Source organism: Poecilia latipinna, unplaced genomic scaffold (assembly GCF_001443285.1).
Source record: "Poecilia latipinna isolate Pla-1442-1.1 unplaced genomic scaffold, P_latipinna-1.0 Scaffold597, whole genome shotgun sequence".
Lineage (NCBI taxonomy): Eukaryota > Metazoa > Chordata > Actinopteri > Cyprinodontiformes > Poeciliidae > Poecilia > Poecilia latipinna.
Genome location: NW_015113213.1, coordinates 331,960 through 354,451, shown reverse-complemented (window position 1 = coordinate 354,451; position 22,492 = coordinate 331,960). Strand labels below are relative to the sequence as shown.

At 40.8% G+C, this 22,492-nt stretch overlaps 1 protein-coding gene across 2 annotated transcripts; it reads left to right on the top strand.

Moving 5' to 3' along the window:
• On the top strand, window positions 1–22,492 carry yeats2 (YEATS domain containing 2). Of its 2 annotated transcripts, none has more exons than XM_015042631.1 (30): window positions 1–171; window positions 592–697; window positions 785–882; window positions 1,016–1,108; window positions 1,603–1,836; window positions 1,932–2,050; window positions 3,254–3,415; window positions 4,558–4,669; window positions 5,029–5,073; window positions 5,407–5,581; window positions 5,815–6,057; window positions 7,221–7,391; window positions 8,180–8,265; window positions 8,906–9,100; window positions 9,206–9,434; window positions 10,110–10,268; window positions 10,553–10,680; window positions 11,594–11,740; window positions 12,082–12,267; window positions 14,032–14,395; window positions 14,485–14,619; window positions 14,873–15,010; window positions 15,641–15,791; window positions 17,039–17,115; window positions 17,259–17,338; window positions 18,585–18,789; window positions 19,266–19,501; window positions 19,599–19,673; window positions 20,567–20,640; window positions 20,989–22,492. In XM_015042631.1, exons 2-30 carry the CDS (start codon window positions 598–600, stop codon window positions 21,095–21,097), a joined length of 4,326 nt encoding a protein of 1,441 aa, XP_014898117.1. In that variant the 5' UTR covers window positions 1–171; window positions 592–597; the 3' UTR covers window positions 21,098–22,492. The 2 variants fall into 2 exon arrangements, with proteins under 2 accessions (XP_014898117.1, XP_014898116.1); XM_015042630.1 differs by having other exon boundaries at window positions 10,110–10,277.

Below are 22,492 nucleotides of genomic sequence, written 5' to 3'. Positions count from 1 at the left end.
CCAGTGGCTTCTTTGGTGAATAGCGAGGCTAACTGTACACTACTCAGTTAGCATACATATGCAGCTCGAGATTTAGCAAATAGCAAGACACGAGTACTGGACGATTACAGCAAGGATGTGCTCGCTTTGAGTTAAAACAAGCATTGTTACTGCACTGCACAGACATCTCCAGTAAGTTTGCTTTTCATGTGGTCGGACTCGGTGGCTACAAACATGTGCCAATGTTAGCTAAATTAGCAAACAAGGTTAGCGCTCCTTAACGTGACTGTCAAGTCGGCTGCAGGAATAGCAGGCACAATTGTGTTTATTTTTATTGGGTACAATACAATAGCATTTCATGTATGTGCTTATTACACCCACTCATGACGTTAGCTAATTCACTAAGAGTTTAAAACCTTTAGCCCTGTGTAGTAAACGCCTCTCAAGGTAGTTCGTGCTACAGAGTTAGCTTCAATCATTTACTGTAACTGATTGAACTTCTCTGCTTAGCCGCTAATGCGATGCTAACAACAATCATAGGTACCGAAACAGCACAGAAAAGACTAGCCACCGTTAGCCTAATCTGCTTTTCATCCTGTTTTATCTTTGTAGGTAAACATGTCAGGAATTAAAAGGAAAATAGAAGACAACGACCCAGACTATGATGACATTTCACTGGTTCAAAGTAATAAGAGAAATAAAACGGCTGAACGTAATGGTAAGTTAATAATATGAAGTACTACTTCGATTTGCACGTTTCTGGATTAAAATATAAAAAGAAAAAAATATATATATTTTTTCTCAGCTCGAGAAGCGACTGTACAGAGAATTGAAAACATCATTAGGGAGCAGTTTTCTTTGGAAATGAAGAACAAAGAGCATGAAATAGATGTGATAAGTCAGGTATGTGATTCTGAATTACATAAAAAATACTTCTATCTGTAATCCATTTATTTATTTTCCGCTGTTAAGGGACAATATGCAGAAATTGTTTAGAATTTGCAGCAGACTGTGCTAATGCAACTTTTATTTGCAGCGCCTAAATGAAGCCAGGAGGATGATGGACAAGCTACGGGCATGCATAGTGGCAAATTACTTTGCCAGTTCTGGAATAACAAAGCCTCCAGAGGTATTTTCTAATAGTTTTTGAACAAATAGCTTTTATAGGTCAAAGAGGGAGAAAAAAAAAGTTCTGGGTCAGTTACAGACATTTAGTCACCTTCTTGATTCATTTTTGTACCTATATACTTAAACTTATGCATATTTCAGAAGATTTGGTTACTGCTCTGATCTCCATTTTTGGGAAGTTCATTCTTAATATCTGAGATAATAATGTCTCACCTAATCAAATTAACGATCGGATATGTCTTGTTGATAGATGATATACATACATATAGTGCTGGAGCCTCTTTTATGTGTAGTAAACCTTGAGTAGATGATGGAAAAATTACCATCATAGCATTTAAAAAACATTTACTGGTGGATATAACTGGCACAGGATCAGCAATAAATGCTTAAAAAGTTAACTATGAAACAACCAAAACTGCACAGATGTTAAACAGCGAAGCGGGAAAATAATTTAGCATTGCAAAAGTTGATCATATCGTCTCTGCATTTTTCTAGCACACCTTGAAAAGTGACCCTGCAGTGTTGAACCATCCGGCCATCCGTCGGTTCCTGGAGTCTCCATCCCGTTCCTCGTCCCCTCTCAACCAGGGCTCGGAAACGCAATCCCTGGCCCATTCAGAGTGTGAATCTCTCTCACAGCAAGGAGACGGCACTGAGAGGAACGGAGAGGGAACGTGGAGAGAGGACGGCGGCAAGCAGGAGCGCAGACCTGGACGAAACACGGGCAAAGTCAGTTCCACTTGATGAAATGTTAGGGTCTGTGATCTTTCCATAGCTGCTCAATCTCCTAATTGTTTTAATTTTTATTTATTTATTTTTCTTAGGACACATTTGGTGTGCCTTCACCCATGGACGTAGAGCAGAGGGTGACCTACCACACTACTGGAGATGAAGCCCCCAGACTCTACGTTAAGAAGACCATTGTTGTCGGAAACGTATCCAAGTATGCAACAAAACTGAACTCAAGCTTGCTTTAGATCTTCATCTGTCTTAGTATGTTGAAAATTAGGCCCATACACTCTTTTACTAACTGTGTTTTTTGTGTTGTTTTATTTACTTCATAGTCGCAGAAACACAAAAATCCACCCACTCTTACTTGAAAGAGTAAGAGTTGCTTTCAAGTAACTCTTATGTTACTTGACAAAATATTCAACAAAATATTATCCAGAAAAATATAATGAAATTGTATGCTTTTTTTTTTTTTTGTTCATGTGGCAGACATGTTTAACTCACATGTTTCAGATCAGCAATAATTTACAGATTCCTTTTCTTCAAATATCAGTTTACTTTGTTCCATTAAAATATCTTTGTTTAGTTCATGTTTGTGGTAAACAAATAATATCATCAAAGTTAAATTTTGTATTTTCGAAGAAAAAAATAACATTTAGTAGTTTAAACTGGATTGTTTTGGTCTATGTGACAAAATGAACACCACTGGCATAAATAACATATATGCTTCAGCTATGTCTATTTTATACTATCATTTTAAAATTAGCATTTCAAACCTTTTCACATGTTTACCGGGGGCGCTAATGGGTATGGAGAGCTTCTCGTGTGTAACCTCTAAGTCCAAAACAAACAAGAACAAGATGAACTTCTCAAGCAGTCGGTGGTTGTGATCTGAACCACACAGACAAGCTGAACTTGTGCAACACTTTATTCCCAAGAGTTGGAGCCACAATTTGATTTTACGACAAGCCCAGTCTTGATAAAGGTTGAGAACACGTTTTGTCTTATTTATCTACCCTTTGGGCCTGATGTGACCCACAAAACTTACAGTTTCTGGTGGATTCTTTATGCGCCGTGAGATGAAAGTTGTCATGATCCCACAAAGCTCAGTCTTACTTTTATGTAGCTTAAGCTAACCGTGTTGGGGGCTGCGTTTCTTCTCTGTTTTGTGTGTGTTGGGCTCACGTATATTATGTCGACAGTGTTGAACATTTTGTTCCCCATCAGCCCTTAAGTTAAAGTTAAACATTTATTTCCCCTTATCTTTTGTTCTAGAGATTTTAAAGAAAGGAAAACAGTCTTTTGCAGCTATCCCTTCTGTCTTCCTTGCACACGTTTCAGTTTTTTCAGGGAATATATTAAACAACCAAACAATTACTGATCTCTCTTTTTTTTTTTTTTTTTTTTTTGCTTTTAGGTACATCCCCCCAGATAAGCGGGAAGAGAACGACCAGTCGACCCACAAGTGGATGGTGTACGTCAGAGGCTCGAGGAGAGAGCCGAGCATCGACCACTTTGTGAAGAAAGTCTGGTTCTTTTTGCACCCCAGCTACAAACCCAACGACCTGGTGGAAGTCAGGTTCGTTCCTGTGTGAATCTTAGGAATCAGCGGTGCATGAAAACACTCCTCAGTTCTGAACATGTCATGAGAGACAGACAGAGCTCCTCCTCCTCTTCTCATAGAAATCGGCTCTTGGTTGCCGTTTCATGTGGTCACCTGAGGCATCAATAGAAGCCAGACAGACGGGGACAAACTTGTTTCAGGAAGCGTGCTCCCTTCACACCGCCATGTTGCCCATGGACACGATAGTCGATTTGAACGTTTTTTTGTTGTTGCTCTGAGAAAAAAAAAAAAAAAGTTTGCGGGGGGAAGGAGGTTTGCTCCACCTCTTTGTCAGCAGGAAAACAATTCTGGAAAAGACTTGCGTAATAAGAGGCCGTATTCATTAGTCCACACGTGATTCTGGGTTTTTAGGTTAACCTCTTAGTGGGACAGCAGTTTGGTGACTCTGCTGTAAACAGAAATCTCAGAAAACACTTTAACAAATAGCGCCCCCTTGTGCATCTGTAATAAAGCAGCACCTTATGCACTCATGTCTGTGTAAAATACTGTTTGTTTGTTTTGAGATGATACCTAATCCCTGGTGACAATAGAATTGAGAAGCAGCATATTTAACATGTAGAGTCCTTCACAGTTAAATTTGGATTCATCTTGGAAAATAATGCAGCTTTCTGGCTTTTGCAGTTTGGATTTAAGATCTTAAATAGTCGCCTTCCACAGATACTATCATCATTCATCACTCCTCCTACTGAGCCGTGGCCTCCAGGCTGTTTGAGCTGACGAAGCTCTTCTGGTGCTGCAGCAGCAGCAGCTTCTAAGCTCCCCCTGACTGACTGGAGCGTTCATGCTCCGTGAACCCTAAGCATGCGCGATGCCCTCTGCTGACTCTCAAACAGCCTCAGTCTTGTTAAGGTTGATGCATAAAAGTAAAGTTTCAACTAGTAGGCTGTACTTGAGCAGAAATCCATAATAAACTAACATTTGCATGCCTTTTTGTTTTCACACCTCAAAGAAGAGTTTAACATCTTCAGGTTGTTGATTGTTAGAGAGATTAATAACTGGAGCCGAGCCAGAAGGCATTGTGGGGGTCGGGGGGGCTCTGCTGATGATTTGTATTCGGGTGGCGTTTAATTGGGGCTTTTCGATGTGCCTGTTCACAGCGAGCCTCCCTTTCATTTAACGCGGCGCGGATGGGGGGAGTTTCCTGTGAGGATCCAGATCCACTTCAAAGACTCTCGCAACAAACGCATCGACATCATCCACCAGTTAAAGGTCAGACCATAGACCACATTTCCATTAAGGTCACTTATTTCTTCTGACAGCATCTCGGTATTCTTTAATGCCCTTTTTGTTTTTTATCAACATTCATTTAGTTTTTTCCTTATGCGATTTGAAGCCCTCATTTACTTGGCTTCACTTCAGTTAATACCACTTAATTATACGGTACTCAGAAAAAGACAAAAATAAAAGTATAAAATCATATTTGCTCACATCCTTTCTAATCTACATGAACCGGTTTTTGTACTGTTTACTGACATTAACTGTATTTATTGTGTTTATCTGAGTGTGTTGGTGCTGCTCTGTTGCAGTTACAGATTTCCTGTTCAATCGTGTAACTTGTGTTTCTGCAGCTGGACAGAACATACACAGGCCTGCAGACACTGGGAGCAGAAACTGTAAGTTATAGACGTTTCCTTTTTTTTTTTCTTTTCCTTGCCATGACAACAAGGAGAGGCAGGAAATTTAACCATATTTGATTTTAAACCTGTTGACACAGTACTGCCTAGAATACCCACCGATGCATCATTATATAATGTGTTTTGTAAACATGTACAGAACCACAAGAACAAATGCCAGGTTGTATGAAAAAAAAGAAAAAAAAGAAACACAAATGTTTTTCCTAAATGCTGTAGATTTTTACGATCAAAATCAAAATGTTACCATCATAAATCTGTAGGTTCTGTATCACCTTGCTGTCCACTTTTAAAAAGCAGCTCTATTTGTTTCAGGTGATCGATGTGGAACTTCATAGAGATTCTCTCGGGGAAGACTGCATCCCTAAGCGCTCCTCATCGTCCAACAAAGCGTCTTTAAAAGCAGCCAGCCCCATGTCGACGCCCGCTCTGGCCCAGACGTACGGACACCCCAGCTCTCCTGTCTCACATGAGTTTGGTGCAGAAAAAGGTACTACCAAGAAAACTACCAGCTACAAAACAGAGGAATTTTAGCAGAAATGCAGAATAACTGGTTTCACTACTCGCTGATTTATATAGGGATAATTTTGTTGGCATAATCTTTAATTTACATTGCATTTTTAGTCACAGTTTGGATGAAATGATTGCAGAGCGTTTCGTCCGTTTTGCCCGTGTCGTTTCTTTGACAACGAGTTAAGCATCAAGGGATTCTTCTGTCTGCAGGTTTATTAAAAGCGGAGATGGCGAAGCCTGCGAGCGGCCATAATCCAGGCCTTGCTGCTGGTGAACGCACTCCAACAAGACCCAGACCTGGTGACAGGGTCACTCTCGGTTCCCCTGGCAACTCTGCCTTCCAGCCAATCACAGCAAGCTGTAAAATAGTTCCCCAGGGACAGGCGCCCAGTCCCGCGGAGTCTCCGGGGAAATTGTTCCAACCAATCACCATGAGCTGCAAAATAGTCTCAGGTAAGTGCTTCCTCTCAGTTAGGATGATGAATCACATTCTTTCAAAACAGCTCCAGCTCCTTACTGAGGCATTTTGCGAAATGTCATTGAAATAGTAACACACTGAAGTGCACAACACCTCTCTTCAGTGAACCACAGGCGTCTCAATATCGGTATTATTGTCTTTCCCTGTTATTTACTTGAACTGTTGAAGAGGACTGTTCACTAAGAAAAAGTTAGATAAGCCTTTTCTTTTGTGTTGTGTTAGAAATGGTTCAAATTAAAGTTTGTGACCTACTTGTAATAGAAAGCAACAGTCCACTGAGATTTCTGTGGCCAGTTTCCATTTTTGAGAAGTTTTATGCTGACACTGATCTTAGATGATTTTGACTTCTCTTTAAGAACAATAAATTGCATTAAAATCTTTTCATTGTATACGCTTTGAATCAGCTGAAAGTTTAAAATAAGAAAATTATTTTTTCTGTTTGTGACAGCCCAGGGATGTGCAAAAAAACTAAAAAACATCTTGATGCCTTTTTACAATTGCCTTTAAACCCCTGTTTTTTTTTGTTTTTTTTTTTTTTTTTTTTCAAAATATAGAAGTAGAGCACATGACAAACATGTTCAGTTTTTTCTTGTTTAATCCACTCAGAATAACTTAAAATCTGAGAGACGAGTTAACTTGCTAAATTTTTCTTTCAGTCATTATAGAAAGCGTTTTTGTGACTGATGTTATGCACATTAGGAGAAGATGTGATGTCACGCCATGCATGTGACATCATGCACGGTGTTGCACATAAATGTAATTAAAAGGATTTTACTATTTCAAAACACCTGATCACAGAGTTGATGTCTGAAACTGCTTTTTTAGCACAGTTAGCAAAACAGCAGACTCGGTGTCGAGTGTTGAAATTTCATGTTCGACCACAAATACAGCCTAACTCTTCCTAACTCTTCCAAACAGAGAAACTTTGCTTTCTTACATTTGGCTTCCTGTTATATGCTATTGTGAATTATCAGCCAAGAATAGAAAATATTTTTTGTCTCTGGATTCAAAAAATGTGTGATGAAAGTTTTCAGCCTAAAATGGTTTCTAAACCATTCTAAAATGGTTTAGAATCGTATTCTTCCTGCTTCCTTTTGTTTCTGCCTTCCTCTGAGCTGGTTTGCTTCAACACCTCCAGGTTCACCCATCTCCACTCCCAGCCATTCACCGTTGCCCCGGACACCCACGACCTCCACCCCGGTCCACAGCAAGCAGAGCGCCTCCGCTGTCCTCAACAACCCGTACATTATCGTCGATAAGCCCGGCCAGGTGATCAGCATGGCGTCCTCATCTGCCTCTGCCTCTGCAGGTACATCTCCAGCTTCACGCCTGCGTGCTGCTCAGAATCAGAAATTGAAAAGCAGCGTCTTAGATGCACACGAATGTAGAAAATGCAACAACAAGTGCAGCTGGAAGCAGGAAATGAACAATACTTTCTTTCCCTTTCTCTAAGCTTTTCATCGACGTCTCTCTTCACAGCCCTAATGTTACATGCTCCAATCCAGCAGGATAGTTTGTGGCTAAGTGGTTGCCATAGCAACTGATGTGTTTCATGGCTCGATTAGGTTGGATGACGCACGGTGCTCACATCAGGTTTTTCCACATAAATGTTGATTGCTCTTGACTGGAGGATCAAATCCTCGGCACCAGGGGAAACGAGTGCGTACTCGCTGAGCACCCAGAGGCTCTCACATGGTCACGGCAACTGAAACCGCTTACGCATCAAAAATCCTCAGCTTACATCACAACGTAGAGTTCTTTCACCTACATTGTTTTTCCGCACACACACACACACACACTCAGCCGCTCCTACACTTAATTTTTAAGTGCTCAGCTCAGGCAGATTTGGTAAATGGATTGGAATCCTGTTGAGCAATCTCTCATCCCAGTGGAGGAGTCAGATGTGGGCTGATTCACCAAACCAACTGAAATTGCTTTTTTTATTTAGTTTTTTTTTTCTTTTTTCACATGCGCTAGGTATTTGATATGATGCGATATGATATAACATCATATATCATAGGCTAATAAGAACTAGAGTAGTCCTCTCCTCTCTGTTCATTCTATGCCATGACGCTCTGTGTTTACGTTTCTACACAGGAAGCCCCTCGGCCAAGCAGGCTCAAGGCGCCCGCTCTCCAGCGCCTAAAGTTCACACTGGCACTTTCCTCTCGTCGGGGGTCAAGGTGAGTTTGTGTCAGTAAATAATTTTGAGCTGAAACGCCACACAGTTTGTCACTTTTCGTCATCGGTGTCGATAACAAAGCAGTGTGGTATTAATAGAAGCCCAGGGTGTTCAGCAGATGCGAGTGTCTTGGCACCTATTTAAATAGGACATGTTTCTGGTGGGGAGGGGGAGGGGCTGCACTTTTCAGTGGTACAAGAAGGATCTCTGTTGGATGCTATGAAAATACCTCGCTACTCACATTCTCATTACCCCGACCTTCCTTCGTAGAGGTTATTTTTATTGGTTTTAATGTGTTTTCGCTCATTTCAGAGTTCCAGCATCTGCTGTTTATTAAACACAGCAGCTAATGGCAACATATGGAAATTGTAAAAGCATCTATGTTATGAATAAATGATGAGGCCCCCCCTCACAGAAACATTACTTTAGGCATAAAAGCGTTTCCTAATTCTCAGCAGTCTGCTAAAAACCACGAGAGCATCGTCGTTCCCAGTCAGAAGGCATATTTATCATTTATATGATATTTCTCCAGCTCCAGATATTGTTTACAATGGATTTCCTGATGGGTTTTAATATTTTGCCTCCTGTGGTTTATAGGCAGCGTGTCCTCTTACAGTCCCTCTCTATGTGTCTCGTTGCAGGTTATTATCAAGCAGGAGCCCGGGGAAGTTTCAACACAGCAACAGCAGATGGTTTCCACAGTAACCAGCCAGCAGCAACCTGCTGCTGCTGCTGCTGCTGCAGCCCACCAGTTTGTCGCAGTCAAAGGAGGTCACATGATCTCAATGTCGAGTCAGAAACGGACCGGAGAGGCCACAGGGTCCACAACTAGCAAGGTCACAGTCACTTCAACTCTTTGAGTTTCACCAATAATTCATGAGAATAATGATCCACCAGTGAACGATTCATCAAGCTAATCTGATGCTTCTTGTTGTTTAAAGATGTTGGGCATTCCTGTGAGCTCAACGCTTCAGTCTTCGGTGAAACAGGTCGCCATCAGCAGTGGACAGATTCTGGTTGCAAAGGGCAGCCCGTCCGTCTCCAAGGTGATGGCCGGGAAGCAGGTTTTGGCTCAGGGCGTCGCCAAAGCCATCGTCAGTGGAACTGGGAGCATCACTGCCCAGCAAGGTGGCGCCAAGGCTGCCGGTGGTTCAGGCGGCAAGAGCGGAGGTCAGAGTTCACACATATACAAGCTCCATGTTTTAACAGGCATAATTTTGAACATCTAATCATCGCTGCCATCTTAAAGCGAAGAAAGAAGCTTTTACAAAGTTGATATTTTCAGCTTTTATTGTACAGATTAGCTTGATTAGCACTGGTAAATGGAATCAGATGTCTCTGTGTATTTGAAGACCCTTATCTCATCTCTACTTTGTTTTAATACGTTCCAGATTCCTGTTTAAGCTGAAGTTCATTACTCTAAATGATCAGTCAACAGAATGTTGTTTTTTTTCCCTAGAATTTTCTGAAGGCTGTTGTTATTCCTCAGACTTTTTAAAGGTCTTATTGAGACAGAGAACAGCTAACTTTGAGTCTCCTTCACCGTTTCCAAATCAAAGAGTGTATATATGGTGTGTTAACTGCCTGGGAAAGGACAGGATTTTTGAGTTTCTGATCAACCTGCTGATTAGAGCCAATCAAGCTGAAAACCTGCTGATTCCAGTCTTCAACCGATTTTTCTGTGCATTTCTAATTATAATCACTACCAAAACACATTGCACAATGAGGCTATTGTCCATTACAATAATATGTAAAATTGCCTCTTTATATATGAAGATATATAAAAACAATGTATGAGCTGGGCAAGTAAAAAATATCTTCTTTCTGTAATTTTTTTTTTTGTAGTTATGGCCACTCTTCAGCTGCCAGCGAACAATTTAGCCAACCTGGCTAATTTGCCGCCAGGTACCAAACTCTACCTAACCACCAACAGTAAGAACCCGTCGGGGAAGGGGAAGCTGCTTCTCATTCCACAAGGAGCCATCCTCAGAGCCTCCGGTGCAAGTAAGACGAGTTACGTCATTGGTTTGTATTCTTAAAGTGAAGATATCCCTCAAAACAAAATGTGTTTTAAAAGTTCATCCCTTGCTTTCAAAAACTTCAAGGCAAACCTGAGTTGTTTCTTAATGAGTATCGTTGAAAGGAACCCAGATTAATTTATTGCTGCCTGTCCTCCGCATTTCTACTCATCTTAATAAAGCACTATATTTAATACTGCACATGTGTGAGAAAAAGACTGTTTATCATCTGATTCAAAGCTGATGTGAATGTGCCTCTCTGCTATGTAGGTCACCAGTCCCAGAGCGGCCCGTCAGCAGGTGCAAGCAGCTCTCAGAACTCCTCATCCTCCTCATCTTCAGGCAGTCTGCCTTCAAACCTCTCCTACACGTCTTACATTTTGAAACAAACCCCACAGGTGGGTAAACAGTTTTTTTTTTTTTTTTTTTTTTTTTCTCTGCGAAACAATCGATGCAAACTCGTTACCTCTAGTCTATATTTGTGTTTTTCTGGTGAATGTCAAACAGGGTCAGCATTGTTGTTGTTTTATTTTACTGTGAGAACCAAACAGCAGTGAGGTTTCCTGTTTGATTATTCCGGAGGGAACATCTTCCTTGTGCGTCTGTGATTTAATTGGATCTATTAAACAGATGGTTCTTCATCATTGCCAGTTTTGCTCATTAGATCATAAGCATTTATTTGCAGAAATTTTTTATCTACATGAAACTGGAGAAAGTCGCACTAAAATTTCTTCATTGCACTACAGTTGCAAAACAGTGATTTTATTTTATTTTATTGTCGCCTCAGTTTCTCTCTGATTTTAGTAGTCGGGACCAAACTTGCTCTTAATTAGAAGCTGTGTCTGTTTGTCAACTTTATAAGATTATATAACGACCATCTGCTGAGATTTCACTGAGGACTTCACCAACAGCATTCGCTTTGCACATAAAGTCACAAATTAAACTTATTCACAGAATTGTGAATAATTAAAGACGTAGAGCTTAATTTAGTGAAGACTTAAATTATGGTCTGACGCTAAGGTCAATGGATTTTTGATAATACCATAAATAAAAATGTAGTAGTTAATATAATGAAACCCTGTTTTATACCGATTGTAATGACTTAACAGATGTTTGGACGACACGTCATTATTTTTTTTTTGCATATTTTAAAGGCTGCACGAGCTGAAGTTTATGTTTATTACATTTATTGCATTGATCCAGAGAACTCTTACTGTTAAACGCTAATATTAATCCTCTAAACTACAACTTACCATATAGTCATTTGCACAGTGTGACCGGGTCTCTGTTGCATCACTTTGTTGTTGTTAGGGTACATTCCTGGTCGGTCAGCCATCACAGGGATCAGGGAAGCAGGGCAGTTCCAGTTCAGCAGGTCATTCAGGATCCTCTACAGCCACTTCCACCCAGCAGGCTATCCGGGTGACTGCTGGACAGAAGGCGGCCATCTTGGCTCAGGTGGGGGAGAAAACCTGCCTAGATTTCTGGCCAGTACTTGAACTAATAGTGTGTGATTCTGATTCGTCTTGTTTGTGGTTGTTTGGTGATTTTTAACAACAAACACCATCATGTAAAAAGGTCTTATACTTTGTGCTTTATGATGAATTTCAAAATGCTTTTTGCAATTGATTCTCACCTACATTCGAGTGTTGAAGTTTGCACTTTGCATTTTGAATTTCAGGAATGTGTTTGATTTATTTTGCTCCTTAGCCTTGGTGACACCTCACCTCCTTTGCTTACAGTTTATTCTCGATTGTAATAATAAGCGTGTCTGATGTTTTTTTCGCCATGACGGGCAGGTTGTTGGCAGCTCGCAGGGAGCACAGCTGAAGCTGTCCGACGGCTCTGTGAAGACTGTAACAGCAGCTGGAGCGGGTCACATGTCCAAGCCTGGTACCACCACACTGAGGATGACGGGGGGAGTCATCACAGCTGCTTCCTCCACTCCTATTAGTGCAGCAGGGGCAGCAGCAAGTCAACAGCAGGCATGTTTTACACTCATTTGGGAGCATCACAGCGGTTTTTAAACAAAACTGCAGGAACTGTTTAAAGTTGACTTTAGATATTTATCATCTCCTATTTATTTTTTGCTAGCTTAACCAGATTTGAAGAGAAATTCAATTAGTGGAAATTCAACAATGTTACATGTTTGTTTTTTGTTTTTTTTGTAAGCATATTAATGTTAAAAAAAAGCAATTTTATCTTTTAAAATAGGTGATGACATGCATGGTAAAAATGCAAATAATGTTTTTTGATCAGTTCAAAAGGAATATATGAGAAGCAGAATGATCACTTGTCGCAAACACGTGATGCGTTTATCAGAAAAGAGCAGACATGACTGAAGAGGACGTTGAAGAGGATTTAACCTTGCTCGTGGTTTGGATTGGAGCTAGACCAGTAACTCAAATAATGACAGTTTGGTTTGCACAATATTAGAATAACCTTGCTTAATATTACATTGACAATATCAGTTGCAACATATGCCTGTGTTTTCCTTTCCTCACCTTCTCATCTGTGCCCCCAGTACTCTGTGACCTTTAGCATTTTGGGCAATGTCGCTTGTGTTCAGTGTGACAATCTGCTGCTCTGAATCTGTCCAACTGGCTAAATATTACATTAGCATGTAAAACTCAAGTTGAAATACATTAGCCAACAGTAATTGCACTCCAAGCAGTCCTTTCCAATATGCATATTGCACACAGTCATGATAATGCTCAGCCATAAAAAAAAACACACACACAAACAATTCAAACACAGCATAACCCTCTCTGTGAGACCAAATGTCTCTTTTTTTTTTCCTTCTTTGAGAAGTCAATAATCAGCATGGCACTCGCAATCATTAGCTGACTAAAGTAAAAATGTCTAGCCACAGGAACTGTCCATCACACTTTTAAACACTGTTGTGTTTATATTCCTCCTTAACTACCCACCTGATTCCATCAAAACTCCAGCTTGCGCCCCCATTTCAGGTGACTCATACCAGCAGATTGTTATAGAAAATATACCCAAAGCGAGACTCTTGGTACCTGCCTGACACTTACAGACACAACAGAGCATCTGCAGGGGTGGAAATACCAAACTTACTGAAAAGAGTGCAGTGACTGGTTTTTAACTATTTTGGCAAAATATTTTAAGATTGAGAGTAAATATCTTGATAGTCTTAAACGGTGAATAACTGGTCTAATTAGATTTTAGCCTAAATGTTGTAGCTTTGCATAAAGGACAATTTAGACATATATCTCCACTGTTTATCACTGAACATACAGCAGAACAAGTTTATGCTTGCAGATCTTTTCCATGCACAACCTGCCATCTTGGTGACAGTATCTTGCTCACATGGTTGAGTCTGTATAATTATAACTTCCTCCGTTCAGTTTAGCTCCACTTCATTTTATGTTCTCTGGGGAGACAGCCATCTTTTTGCCATTTATCATGATTTATATTCATCCTTTACGAGGTTGGAACAGTAGCTGTATTGTTTTTGCACTGCATTTGGTGTTCAAATTGAGATTTATTGTACATCTTGCTTTTTGTTCTGAGGTATACAAATTTTATTTCTTGTTCAGTTTATGTATGAAGTATGCCTTGAATTACACAGTTGCTCATGCATGAAGGAAGTCCATTAACTATCCTGACCTCTTCGGCTTTATCAATGAAAGAGAGAAGTAAATTATTCTGCATGTGCACTGTGGCACATTTAGTTAAAAAAAGAAAGCTTTAATTATCTAAAATTAGTTTTTGGTCAGCAGGCCACTGATGGCGGGAAGCCTGCCTCTCAGCCCCACTCACTTCTGGTGTCAGCCAACCAAGCAGCGGTCATCAGTGCAGCCAAGAGCTCCAGTGCAGCCGGAGGCGGCGGCCTGTCCAAGGCAGCGGTTGCCTCTTTGGTCAAAGGAGCTGCCACTGTGACGAAGAGCGCCGCGAGTTCCAGCGGGGCGGTCGTGACGCTTGCTAAAGGGGTCACAAATATGCCCGTCGTCAGCATGTCCAAAGGAGCAGGAGCGGGCGCCGTGGTGGGTGTGCCCAAAAACAGTGGCACGCCGTTAGTTTCTACATCGTCGTTAGTCGGCGGGGTGGCAACTGGAGGAGGAAAGACGAGTGCTGCACTGTCAGGTTGTTAGAAAAATACATTGATGTGTTGGTCTGAAGATGGTCACAGCTGCAAAACTGACTTTGCATATAAAATTCATTCTTTCTGGCAGGTATGCTGAAGATTCACTCTGCAGGCTCCAGCTCCCAGCAGACAGTCTTAACAATCCCTGCTAACCAGCTGAAGCAGCTGGGAGTTGGCCCTGGGTCTGCTGGGCTGCAAACCATATTCATGCCTGTTGGTAAAGGTAAGGTGAAAAAAAAAAAAGATATTAAAGGAGAAACATATAAGATTCTTATTGTTTATTTTTTTGTATTATATCCTTTACAAGTGAACAAACTGAGCAGTTTTTAATATATAATTTATTGAAGTCAGGAACTCAGTTGTATCATGTTTGTTTTTCAGTGCAAGATCTATATTATAATTTTTCATCAAATTTTTACGCATACTATGTTTATCCAATGAGCCCCTGATCCGAAGTGTGTTTTCTCTGTGTGTAGTGGTGTCTAAAGGCTCAGTCTCCAACACTCCCTCCTCCTCCTCCTCTTCGTTGACACCCCATGGAGCTGCTGCAGCGGGAGCCGCCCCAAACGCCGCCAGCCAGATGCCCTCCTCCCTCGTCCCGCCTCTGGCACAAGGTGAAGACGGGTCCATCCTCAGTCCACCCACGATTCATCACTTTCTACCCATCTCCATTTTATGTTTCATTAATCAGGATGATAAAAAATAGTGATAAACAAAACATTGTTTCTACAGAATCTTAAAATCTCATAAAATTCACTTTCAATTTTTAGACCCCGAGAAGTCTGAAATAATTCCAGATTTCCCACACAAGATCTTAATTTACCTCTGATTTATAATTTGTATGTTTATTCATTGCATCAATTAATTAAAAAAAAAAAATGGTATTCATTTGTTATTGCACTGGCTTAGAAGTGGAGGCGTTATTATGTTTTAACAATCTACAAAGCCTTTAATGCACAGCAGTAAAACAGTGCTGAAAAATATAAAATAAAGCTGGACATTCAGTCTTCCTTCAAACCCCAATTACAGTCTATTTAGAAAAAGCTAAATGTTCTTCTTGGTTATTTGCAAGCAGCTACTTTGTCTAGAAAAGAAATTCTATTTAACAAGATACATCAAACTTATACAAATCTCTTTAATTTTGAACCCAATTTTTTTTTTTTTTTTTTAAGCTACTTTTAACTTCATAGAATGTGTGACCTTTGACCCATGTGTCTCTCTGCTCTCGCTCTTTGTTGCCACAGTGAAAACGGAACCAAGCGCTGGTCCCGCCATCACAGCCGGTCCGTCGACGCCGGTCTCTACGCCGGCTCCACCCGTGGCCCATGTCCCTTCTGCAGTTACTGCTGTTAAGCAGGAGCAAGGCGCAGACACCTCTGCACACGATCTGATCAAGTAAGGACAAACGGATTCACTGGAACAGCTCCGTTTCTTAAAAAAATAAACACATTCTTCTCTGTGGAGCACTGGCACTAGAAGCAGGGCTTTAGGATGCCTTCATTCCTCAGCCTCCTCCACTCACTCACTCTGCCTGCAGCTTATTCTGACTCAGTTACCATCCAGCTGTATGTATGCAGGCTTCAAAACTGCCTGGTTCGTCTGTCAGATTTATCTGACCGTTTTGGTCGAGGGGCTGCTTATTCTCTGCAGATTATGGTGTGGCTTTTTGCCTAAAGCTCTCTGACATTCATTTGTGAGTGTTTTTTTTTTTTTTTAAAGAACAGATGAAAAATCAAATCTTCACAATAGGGGTCCAAAACATGAACTATGAAATTCAAGCCAAGTTTTATAGCTAATTATAACAACCTGCGAGATTTTCTCTGCTTGTAAAAGCACAACAGTCTTGGAGCAGGAGGGGGTTCTATGTTTGTGCTGCAGGCTGCAACAAAGTCTTGACAAACATTCATCTAGTAAATTTAAATATGTGAATTTTGCCAATTATAGCTTGGGGAGGGCGATGCACAAATCAAAATGTGCTGGGAGCATCGGTTGACACTGATTTGTTCATTTTTTATAAAGGAGGATTTTATTTCTGTCTATTGTCTTGAGTGGTGGTGAGATTTCACAGTGAAATTATTGCCACCACCTTAAATAGAAGATCATTTTGCAAATATAGAATTTATTTTTTTCTATTGAGACACAATATCTCATCTTCTAGAGATATCTGTTTCAAATTGCCCTAATAATTGAAAAAAGAAATGCATTCTCTGATGGTGAGAGAGTTGTGTAGAAATTACTACAGTGAGAAAAAAAAACATCAAAATTTGTATGATAACTAGTAATACTACTTACTGCTATAATAATATCATCCTCTGTACATTAGCTTGAATACTTTTTGGAAGTTTTCAGCAGATTTTTACAAAATCGTTGTTTACTGTGACAAATGCTTCCAAAATGCTAAGCTGAATCCACACTGGAAATTACACAACTGTGATTTTTAAAGATATAGAAGCACAAGCTGGTGATTAAAGGAGCTGTAAAATATGGGTGCACTAAAAGTTGCACCTAAGTGAAAAAGTTAGGTGAGCCGTTGCAACCACAGCAAAAAGGAGTTTTGGAGCCATGGCCAGAAGTCATACATTTATTAAAAATAATCAAGACTGAATGCATTAAGTAACCAGAGCAACGGCTTTTCCCCTCAGCACCGAGCACATAGAAACAATGATGCAGCTGCTGACTGCTGTAGTGAAGAAGTTCCCTCTGATTGTACCAGATAAAAGTAAGTAGTAGTTTGACTTTTCGTGTGACATTTCCATGACACCGCTTACATAAAAACTATTTGAATTTTTTTTCACCTGTGCTTTTTTTTTTTTTTTTTTACTAAACACTAAACTCAAGTTGAAATTGTGTTTCTCCGTTTAGCCGAAGACTCCCATCCATTTTGTGCCTCTTCAGTAGAACAGTATTACTCCTGGAATATTGGCAAGCGCAGAGCATCAGAGGTAACTAATATTCAGGTTTATTCATGCCTATGCCTTTAACTAATTATGAAGTCATTTCACAGTCGGGTTTCTTGTAAACACTAAGAGGCCTATTTAAATGAATGCATTCAACTACTTTAATTGTCTAATTTCTTTGTTCTTTTTTTACGTGATCAGGCTTTTTACTCATAAAACATTTAGATCGAGCTCACTTAGAGAGACGTAACGTCTCTGTTAACTTTCATTTTCCAGTTTTTAAGTTAAGACGAGCCACGTCTGCAGCGTTGTCTATGTAATCTGTCTCCAGGCTGCTTCGTGTCTTGGTGAGCTCTCTGCTTGCCTCGTGTTTTTCTGTCAGGTCAGATATGCTTCTTTGCCTGGTCATCTTGTCCCTTTGTAACGGCTTCATCAAAAACTTACACAGGCTATCTTGTCTTTGCAACACGCTCTACTTGACATCTGTTGGACAAACCCAGACACAGATTTTCAAAACTTGTTCCAGATTTAGGGAGCTTAAAGTTGATGAAACCGTGTTAACAGAATATACTTGCTCTTTTACGATTTTGCGCTTGTCTTTTGTAATAATGCATTTTATCCTCATGATGAACACACAATTACAGTTAAAAGCACGGCAGAAAACTGCAAATAAAAGCAACACACGTTTAACAGCCAACACAACATAAAGTACATAATGCATTGAACTTTACAGGCAACTTAAAAAGAAGTGTTTTCAAAATGACTTTGACTCAACCAAGAGCTCCACAGCTCTTAGCAAGCAGGTCAGCAGATGAAACGATGGGAGTACAAAAGGAGCGATGGTGTGCAGAAGATCAAGGAGATTAAAAGTAGAAGAGAGATTTGAAAGTGAGCAGAAGAATCATGGCATCGATACTGGGAGCCAGTGAAGTAGTCGGATGACTGCACTATTTGCACACAATGAAAGGAGTTCTGACGCTGCCCCGATTTTTGAAGTTTTCATAGAGTTCTTGGAGTTTTCTGATGGAGCTTGTGATCTGACGTATCTCACTTGTTACAATTTTAAACCAAGCATTTGAAGAGCAAATGACACCAACAGATTTTTAGAGGAAAACAATTTGATTGAGAAGCACAAGTAGGGTAAACAGCCCAGAAATGACAGCAGTCAGTGGTCTGTGGACCGCAGCAGCTTGATTTGCTAACGTCTTCAGAAGTAAAACATCAAAGCCAGAAGTTAGTCTTTTCAACACAGTTTATCTGTAATGAATATAATTTGCATGCGTCTCTGCAGCTTCAACGAGCCGTCGCGGTGAAGCGGGTCGTGCAGGACGTGCTGGACCGCTCGCCCCGCCTACAGGCCCTCACACCGCCCAAGACCAAAGAGGTCGTGCAGTGGTGCCGGCAGAGGGGTTACACCCCACCTGACCCAGAACCCCAGCACAGGAATGACGACGAGTCCATCGAGGACATCCTCACGCAGATCGATAACGAACCCGGTAGGCTTCTGCCTCTGCTTGCGGACATTTTGCTCGGACGTCTTTTATAGAAAGATCTTCTGGTTCTGGTTTAGTGATTTCATTCCACTGCTTTCAGTGGGTGACTGTTTCCTGTGCAGTGTTGACTGTGTGGGTGTATTTCTTCTGCAGTTAACACTTGATACAGTGATATGTTTGCTGGTTTGTTTTGTATGAAGGCAGTCAGTGTGAGTCGTCTTCTTTTTTTTTTTTATCTGTGATTCTATTGATGAGGAGATCTCACTTATTCCATCTTTTGTCTCTAAAGGGTGAGAAACGAAGCTGCTTAGCTCAGTGAGTCACATGCCCGGCCAGACAGCATTATAATCAGCCTTTTGTTATTTTTGTCTCACTTTTGTGCTGTGAATGAGTGGGATATTTCAATTATCCTCATTGCTGAACTTCTTGGAAAACAACACAAAACAATCCATTCCCTAAACATTCATATATTTCCACAGAGTGCCCTTCGACCCTCAGCAGCTACGACGAGCTGCTGCTGCGGCTGGAGCAGATGCAAGCCTTGCTGAAGACCGAGCCCGAAGAGGAAGACGATGAAATCGTCGACATCGTCACGGTGACTCCTCCCTGCCAGAAGCTGAAGGTCAAAGAGGAGGAGCAGGAAACTGACATGGAGCCCAAGTTTTTCCTCGGCCCCTGCACATCCTCCCAGTTCGTCAGCGAAACGGCCCAGCAGGTTTGGAGCGGCACAGGAAGTTTTACGAAGCTCACCAGTTATGTTTGCTTTTTTTGTTTTTTTGGGAAGCCTCGCAATCTCTAATTGTCTCCTCCAGATTGGAGTACTGTTTCAACCAGTGGAAGTGGAGAAGAGCTTGTTTGCTCCAGTAATCGAAGCAATGATTTTGAAGGTCAGTAAGGCTCTGAAGGAAAGCAAGTCATTCGACACTCACTGGTATCATCTAAGCAGTTTTAACCGTGCAGTGTGTGTGAATGAAAACGTCATATTTAGCGGTACACCGCTAACTATAACGTGATGAGCTTCAGATATTGTTTTGCTGCTTGAACCACTTTAGGTCCCAACATGAAACCAGCTTTCTTCTTCGTAGTTTTCTGCTAATGAACATAATTCAAGGTTCTTTTAATTGGGACAAGTGTTTCAGGTCCCGAAGGAGCAAAACGACTCAAGAACATCACACTGTATCAGCAGCATGTTTGGCGTCAGTATGATGGTCTTTTCTGCAGCACTGCGTTAACTTTACATTGTCTTGTCTTGGGGGATCATCGAGATCATATTTTTACAGTTGTGAGCCCCACAGCTTAAAGAATGACTTTGTAAATGTTGTCAGACAGGAAGTGACTTTTTGTCATCTATTTGTGCCTTTCTCTACATTAAACTCAATGTGTTGCTTTTTGAGATCTTTCAGCCTACTTCCTGTTGTTGGACAGGTTCAGTTTGAGTGGTTTCTCGACTCTACCGCTCTGGCAGTAATCAGGCTTGGTGTACAGAAGGAACTCCCACCACGGCCGCCACCGTCTTCCCTATTATGTTGGAAATCACTATTTAAAAAGTTATTTTTTGCATTAACTCTGATTATTTTTGAGATAAGATTTAGCTAGTGGATTTGAAACATTTAAGTGCAAGAGTGAAATATTTTTTCCCACCGCTGAATATATACTTTGAGTGTTTTTCTTTATACTTTGATGGACAGTTAGATTCTTTATATCTAATTATGACTCTGTGTGTGTGTGTGTGTGTGTGTGTGTGTGTGTGTGTGTGTGTGTGTGTGTGTGTGTGTGTCAGGCTACGGAGCAGTTTGCCAGCGACATCCTGAGAGAAGCTCTGGCAGGGGCCCACGCTAAATCTCCTCCAAACAGGTCGGCTTTTTTCTGTGACTGCTTCGTAATGCTCCACTTCTAAATGTATTTATTACTTCTAGAGCTTATCTGGGTCGTCAGTTTGCTCCAATCATATGTTTGTTTTAAAATAGCAAGATGACTAAGTCATAAGAAGGAATTTGTTGTTTTTAATTTACGAAGTTGAAATACAGACAAACAAGTCATTATATACACGGCTATTGTCAGATTTTGTTTATGCTACAGTTGAATTAAATAATCCGTACTAGTTTCCCTAAATATCACCTAAAAATGAGGTGATATATCAACTAGTTTTTCATCATTTTGAGTTTCACATAAAATCCTCACATGAAGCCGTTTGGGTTTCAGGCCGCCGAGGGAGATCACCGCCATGAACATCCACCAAGCAGTCAGTAGCATCCCCACCTGTGACTTCCTCACTAACGCACACATGGGCTACCTGACAAAGGACAACTGAGGACAGACACGACTGGACTTTGGCTGTTAAGCAGACGTGCTTGGACGGGACGGGACAGTCGGAACCACGAGTCGTTGTGAATATCGGCGTCCAAATGCAGTCCCGTTGCCTGAGGAGGCGCAGGCAACAGCTGAAGGCCTGAGTTTCTGGACTAAATGACAAGAAGGGGCTCAGCTTGCTCCTCAGTGCCTGGTGCTCAGCTGCAGAGTAACTAATGTCTTTAATACTTTGTATTGTCACCTTTTATTTCTGTTTGGAAAGAAGCCACATCATGCTGCTTGTGTTATTTAATTTAGCCTCGCTGTTGCGCTCTCTCGTACCTCACCAAATTATTTCAGTGATGAAGTGTTGGTGCCGAGGAGGGGGTCGTCATGAGGGAAATAAACCCTGTGTGAATTATGGAACTACTCGTTGGGTTTGATGCGCTTTTTCAGCTGCGGCTCACCGCGGTTCAGGAGCTCCGGCGAGGGCCTGCGTTTTCCGTTTGTACGTACTTTCAATCTGAGCGGTTCTCCCAAAGGCGTTGGCTGCTATGGCAACCAGCGATCGTCATAATCATCAGAAATTCGCCGTATCTTTTTTAATGCATTTCAGTGTTACCCCAACCAGCACAAGTAATTATGAGCATTGCAGCAGCAAAATACAGGAATTCACTGTTTGCTTAGGATTTTAACGTGTACTGGAAGCCTGTCATGTCTGACCTTTGACACTAAGTGAATGATTGTCGTCGTGACTTGATGGTAATTCACACATAAGGTTTTGCGACCTGTTTTTAAGTGTTCTGTTTAACATCCGTTGTCATATCCATCATGGTGTGTATGATGCACACCAGTCAGCCACAAAAGTAAAAACTACTAACAGGTGGCATAACTATTATGGGTCACCCAATTAACCTACAATTCTTCCTTTTATTTTTACGTTTGGTTGCTAAGCAGAGGTGACGATAAAGTAATGTGGAATTAGGCACACCTCGTCAATAAGGACCTAAAATAATTGGTCTGATAGTTTCCATGTCCTGGCTGACTGGTGTGCATAACCAGTCAGTCAATTATAATTTCCTAAAGTTTTTTTTTTTTTTTTTTTTTTCTGCATTAACCTTTTAATATTTAAACCCCAACGGTGGTGTGTGTGTGTGTTGTCCTGGTGTAAATGAAATTAATGGTGAGTACTGTTATGTGATTGTCATTTTATACAAATAGGCGTGTTTTACTGAGCTTTTGTATGACTGGATAAGCAGATGTCGTTATGACTCGATTGGTTATAATGCTTGTTTAACCAAATGGAATTAGTGTGCAAGATACCTAAACACTGTAATGTATTTTTTTTTTCTTTGCAAACCAAAAATATGATCAATATTCTTATAATAAACTAAGTAAAAATATTTCTTGAAATCTA